This window comes from Dictyostelium discoideum, assembly GCF_000004695.1.
Source record: "Dictyostelium discoideum AX4 chromosome 4 chromosome, whole genome shotgun sequence".
NCBI lineage: Eukaryota > Evosea > Eumycetozoa > Dictyosteliales > Dictyosteliaceae > Dictyostelium > Dictyostelium discoideum.
Genome location: NC_007090.3, coordinates 4156445 through 4161935, shown reverse-complemented (window position 1 = coordinate 4161935; position 5491 = coordinate 4156445). Strand labels below are relative to the sequence as shown.

The following is a 5491-nucleotide window of genomic DNA, read 5'->3' as shown; positions in this document are numbered from 1 at the left end:
ACCAGTGGTAATATTGCAGTTTGGGATGATGATGCTGTTAGATTTGCAAATTTCGCTAGTGAATTTAGTAAACTTTTTTCATTGGGTAATGAATCAGTGGAGAGATCGAATACCATTGAAAAGAATGTCAATGAATTCATTAAAACCAAGAAACCAGGTCAACCAGATTCAAAGGAGATTCAATTAATTAAAGGGTTAATACGTAAAACTGAGGCTCGTGCTGGTGCCCGTTATGCTGGTGTGGCTCCTGATAGAATTCATTTCTTGGATTTACCATTCTACGAAACTGGTGCTGTCAAAAAGAAACCATTGGGTGAGGAAGACATTGAAATCATGGTTCAGTTTTTAGAATCAATCAAACCAGAGATCATTTTCGCCGCTGGTGATTTATCAGATCCACATGGTACTCATAGAGTTTGTTTGAAAGCTATTCTATCGGCTATCGATCGTTTGAAAACTCAAGATTGGATGAAAGAATGTCAAGTTTGGTTATATCGTGGAGCTTGGCAAGAATGGGAACCTGAAAGAATAGAAATGGCCGTACCAATGTCTCCTTTCGAATTGATGAGAAAACGTATGTCAATCTTTAAACATCAATCTCAAAAAGATGTTCCAGCTTTTCCTGGAACTGATAAAAGAGAATTTTGGGTTCGTGCTGAATGTAGAAATCGTGAAACCGCTAAAATTTATGATAATTTAGGTTTAACCGAATTTGAAGCAGTAGAAGCTTTTGTTTCTTATAAAATTCCACAATAATGATAATAAAAAAAAAAAAAAATTAAAAAAATTTAATAATAATGACAACAAAAATCAATAAATTTAATAATTATTTTTCTATTTAATATTTATTAATTATCAATAATTATTTATTAAATTTAATAAAAAAAAAAATAAAAAAGAAAATTAAATTTTTTTTTTTTAATATAAACAATAAATAAATAATATCTGTTAATAAAAAACAGTATTAAGAGATAAAAAAAAAGATTGGTTTTTTTTTTTTTAATTTATCAAAAAATTTTTGATAAATACTTAAAGATTTTGAAATGACAGATCAAGTAATAAACTGTTTTTTGATTTCTTTTAATAATCTATTATTATTAATAATAAATAAAAAAAAATATATAAAAAAAAAAAAAAAAAAAAAATTTTGAAAAAAAAAAAAAAGTATAAAAGGATATATTTTTTTTTTTTTAACTAATCATTAAATTATAATATATTTTGTACTATTAAACTAAATTCTAAAATGTTATTCAGTAAGTATTAAAATATAAAAAAAAAAAAAAAAAAAAATATGATAAAATTATTAATTAATTTTATAAAATTATTAATTAATTTTATAAAATTATTTTTATTTTTTTAAAAATAATAATAATTATTTTAGAATCATTACAATCAATCTCAAGTGTTAGCTCAGTCCAAAAGAATCAAATTTCTTCAATTTCAGTAGGAAGCACTCAATCTAACAATAATGCTGCTCTCTTAGATGCTGCTGCACTCGTTGTAATTCCAGGTTTATTAACTGCTGCTGCTGTTGCCCATATTTAAATCTTTAAGGATTAATTAAACCAATTACCAATATTTCATTCATTTTTAATTTATATTATATATCATTGTGTGTGTATTTTTTGAAAGCTCTATTTTTATATAGTAAATCCATATTAAAAATAAATAAAATTAAATAATTGTTAACAAAAAAAAAAAATGAAATGAAAATATTAATTTTTTTATTTATTTCTTTTCCAAGTATCAATATTTTAAAAGTTGTTTTCAATTGATTTTTGATTTAATCAGTATATTCAAAAATAAAAAGAAATAAAAAAATAAAAAAATAATAAAAATGGAAATGTATGAATGTGAGTCGCTTAAAAAAAAAAAAAAAAAAATTTTATTTAAATTTTGATTTTTTTTTTTTTTTTTTTTTTTTTGGTTTTTTTTTTTTTTTTTTTTATTGATTTTGGTTCTTGTGTATATATATAAAAATTGTAATATTAAATAAATAGTGAACGAACAAATAAATAAAACAAAAACAGGGAAAGCGAATAATATATATATAAACAGGTTCAAAAAAAAACTGTATAAAAAGAATATAAAAAAATAATATAAAATAAAAAAAACAATAAAAAAAAAAAAAAGAGATAGAATGTTAAGAAGTGTAATTATTATAACTGGTAAAGGTACTTTACTTTTTGAAAAGATATGGGTATCAAGTACACAAATGGTAGGAAAAGGAAACATGTTTTCTTCACTTTTAACAACTGTTCAAGAATTTTCAAAACAAAGTACTGGAATGTTTGTTTCATATATCGAATTTGGTGAATGTAGGTATTCATACCATAATAATAATATATCACATTATGAAAATATATTAATATTTATTTTATATTATTTTATTTTATTTTATTTTTAATAGCTGCAATTACAATTGTTTATGATGAAAAGACATTATTAAGATGTTGTTTATTTCATGATGTTGCAGATGGTTCAGAATTTGGAAAACTCATTGCAAATAGTTTATTAAGAGGATTTATAGAGTTATTTAGTGATACAGATTTCGTTCATACAGCAGTACATAATTCATCGAAATTCAATTCATTTTCAAATAAAATCTATGATGCAATTTCACAATCACCTAAAACTGTAGTATTACAACTTCGTTTAAATAGAGGTATTCAAAATTCAATTGTGGTCTATAACGATGGTAAATCAATCTCTTCAGGTGGTACTGAAGATCAATTGGGTATGACTGCAAATCTTCAAGCTATGTTATCTTTTTCTAATGATTTATGTATGTGTTATGATTTATTGTTTTTAATTATAAATATATACTAGGTATATTGTTACTAACATAATAATATTAATAATAATAATAATAATAATAATAATAATAATAATAATAATAATAATAATAATAATAATAATAATAATAATAATAATAATAATAATAATAATAATAATAATAATAATAATAATAATAATAATAATAATAACAACAACAACAAAAAGTGTTATCAAAAGGTGATGGACCAAAAGAAATTATATTAGATACAAATGATAATAATGTTATAATTTCAAGAGTAGGACCTGCAAGTTTAGTTTGTATTTGTAAAAAAAATAAAAATAAAGAAGTTTATCAAAATTCTATTTATGAGGCTGTTATTTTATTGGATAAAGGTAAAATTAAATTAAATCCAAAAAAAAAAAAAAAAAAAAAAAAAAAAAAAAAATAAAAAAATAAAGTAAAATAAATTACTAATCAAAAATTTTCTCTATTCTTATCAAACCTATTTTAGTATTTTTATTACTATCTTATTTACAAGGTAGTTTTGTAAGATAAAAAAAAAAAAAAAATAATAATAATAAAATTAAAAATAAAAAATAAAAAAAAATAAAAAAAATATATGTTTATATAATTAAAAATAAATCAAAAAAAAAAAAAAAAAAACAGTTGTCTTGACTTTCACCAAAAAAAAAAAATCAAAAAAAATCAAAAAAATTGTTTCCATCATAAAACGAAACGAAAAAAAAAAAAAAAAAAAAAAAAAATTCATCACAATAATCCTCCAAAAAAAGAATTTTAATTTTTTTTAATTTTTTTTTTTTTCATTTTATTTTATTTTTTTTTATATTTTTTTTATAATATGACCACAGCGAAAATAAAAAAATGTAATTTATAAAGAAATTTAGGTTGGTAATAACAACAACCACCAACAATATTTATATATATACATTATCAGAAAATGGCAAATATGATTATAAAATCAAATGATGAAAAATTGAAAAATCAATTAGCAGATTTATTAAATAAATGGACTAAATTTGAAGGTTTTGATAAACAATTTTTAGAGCTTTGTACCTGTGAAAAACTTGAAAAGGGTAAAGTTGTAATGTCAATGACTGTAGATGAAAAAGTAATTATAATTTTTATTTTTAATATTATTATTATTTTTTATTTTATTTTATTTTATTTTTTTTTTTTTTTTTTAAAAACAAAAATAAAATTTGATTAACAAGTCAATTTTTTTTTTTTTTTTTTTTATTTTTAAAATGAAAAAAAATAGTATTGTAATGTTTTATCGAATTTACATGGTGGAGCAATAGCAACATTAACAGATGTAATCTCAAGTATAGCAATATTAACAACAAACTTAGACGCTATTGTGCCAAGTGTTTCTGTGGAGATTTCAATGGTTTATTCTAATCCTGCACCAGTCGACAGAAAAATTTTCATTGTATCATCAGTTTATAAGTCAGGTAGAAATTTAGCTTTCACTGAAACAACCATTTATTTAGATTCTGAAGATAGTGGTATAGTTATTGCAAAAGGTTCTCATACAAAATTTATTGTAAATAAAAAAGCAAAATTATAAATTATAATAATAAAATAGATAAATAAAAAAAAATAAAAAAATTACACTGTAATAATAATGTTAATAATAAAATCTAAATATTGAATAATCAACCTATCTTTTTTTTTTTTTTTTTTTTAATTCTTTTTTTTTTTTTTTAATTCTTTTTTTTTTTAAATTCTTTTTTTTATTTTTAATTCTTCTTTTTTTTTTTTAACATCTAGAAATAACCGACTTTCAAGAAAAAAGGAAAAAAAAAAAGGTGGGTTTTATATCCCTCAATTCCTATTAAAAAGAGGAAAATAAATTTTATTTGAATTTAAAACAATACTAAAATGTTAAGTTCTTCAAAATTAACTATTTTGGTATAGGTAATATTATTTTTCAAGAAAAAGGAAGAGGAAATTCTTGGGGATGGTTCAATTTCAGGAAATTCTTAAATAATCAAAAAAAAAAAAATAATCAACATCTTGAATAATAAAAAAAAAAAAAAAATCATAATAAAACCAATAATATTCTAAAAAAACAAAATCTTGCATAAACAAGCGATTATAAATTTTTTTTAATTGTTTTATTTTTATTTTTATTTTTATTTTTTTTTTTTTCTTGGAATTTTTTTTTTTTTTTTTTTTTTTATTTTTTTTTTTTTTAAAAAAAAAAAAAGAAAATTAAAATAAATAAATGATTATAAAGAGAATTGAGAAAATTGGTTAATTAATATCTTTGATGATGAAATTTTTTTTTTTTTTTTATTTTTAAAGAGGGACCCAAGCTTTTCAGATAAAATTTAATTGGTTCGAAAACTGCAAATCAAAGGAAAAAAAAAAAAAAAAAAAATTAAAAAAATTAAAAAAAAAAGGATGGCTTTTCTTAATCCTTAAAGATTTTTTTTTTTAAAAAATTAAAAAAAAAAAACCCAACTGTCGACATATATATATATGGTGACCAGCTAGCTATGCTTTATTAAAATTTATATTAAATAAATTAAAAAAAAAAAATTAAAAAATAAATAGATAATAAAAATGTAAAAAAAAAAAAATAAATAAATAAATTAAAATAATATTGATACATCCAAACAATTTTTTTTTTTTTTTTTTTTGTTTGTGGCTTGGTCAAAAAAAAAAAGTTTGGAAAGTGTGATTTTA

At 19.7% G+C, this 5491-nt stretch overlaps 4 protein-coding genes across 4 annotated transcripts in view; all 4 read left to right on the top strand.

The window, feature by feature from the left end:
• Positions 1-756, top strand: part of nagB1 (glucosamine-6-phosphate isomerase) — a gene marked incomplete at both ends in the record, with an annotated part of 2264 nt that extends 1508 nt beyond the window's left edge. Inside the window, one exon of the mRNA XM_632681.1 lies at positions 1-756. This exon is cut by the window's left edge and continues 1057 nt beyond it. Coding sequence (XP_637773.1) covers positions 1-756 — 756 coding nt within the window.
• Positions 757-1243: 487 nt separating this feature from the next.
• Positions 1244-1545, top strand: DDB_G0286193 (hypothetical protein; the record flags this gene model as incomplete). Its single annotated transcript, XM_632680.1, has 2 exons — positions 1244-1253; positions 1382-1545. The coding sequence occupies 2 exons, from the start codon at positions 1244-1246 to the stop codon at positions 1543-1545; spliced, it is 174 nt and encodes a 57-aa protein (XP_637772.1).
• A 595-nt stretch (positions 1546-2140) lies between these two features.
• DDB_G0294631 (hypothetical protein) lies at positions 2141-3334 on the top strand (the record flags this gene model as incomplete). Its single annotated transcript, XM_001732967.1, has 4 exons — positions 2141-2318; positions 2411-2785; positions 3004-3171; positions 3291-3334. 4 exons carry the CDS (start codon positions 2141-2143, stop codon positions 3332-3334), a joined length of 765 nt encoding a protein of 254 aa, XP_001733019.1.
• A 403-nt stretch (positions 3335-3737) lies between these two features.
• DDB_G0295733 (thioesterase superfamily protein) lies at positions 3738-4367 on the top strand (the record flags this gene model as incomplete). The annotated part of the gene is made up of 2 exons (XM_002649083.1): positions 3738-3908; positions 4059-4367. 2 exons carry the CDS (start codon positions 3738-3740, stop codon positions 4365-4367), a joined length of 480 nt encoding a protein of 159 aa, XP_002649129.1.
• Positions 4368-5491: the final 1124 nt, after the last annotated feature.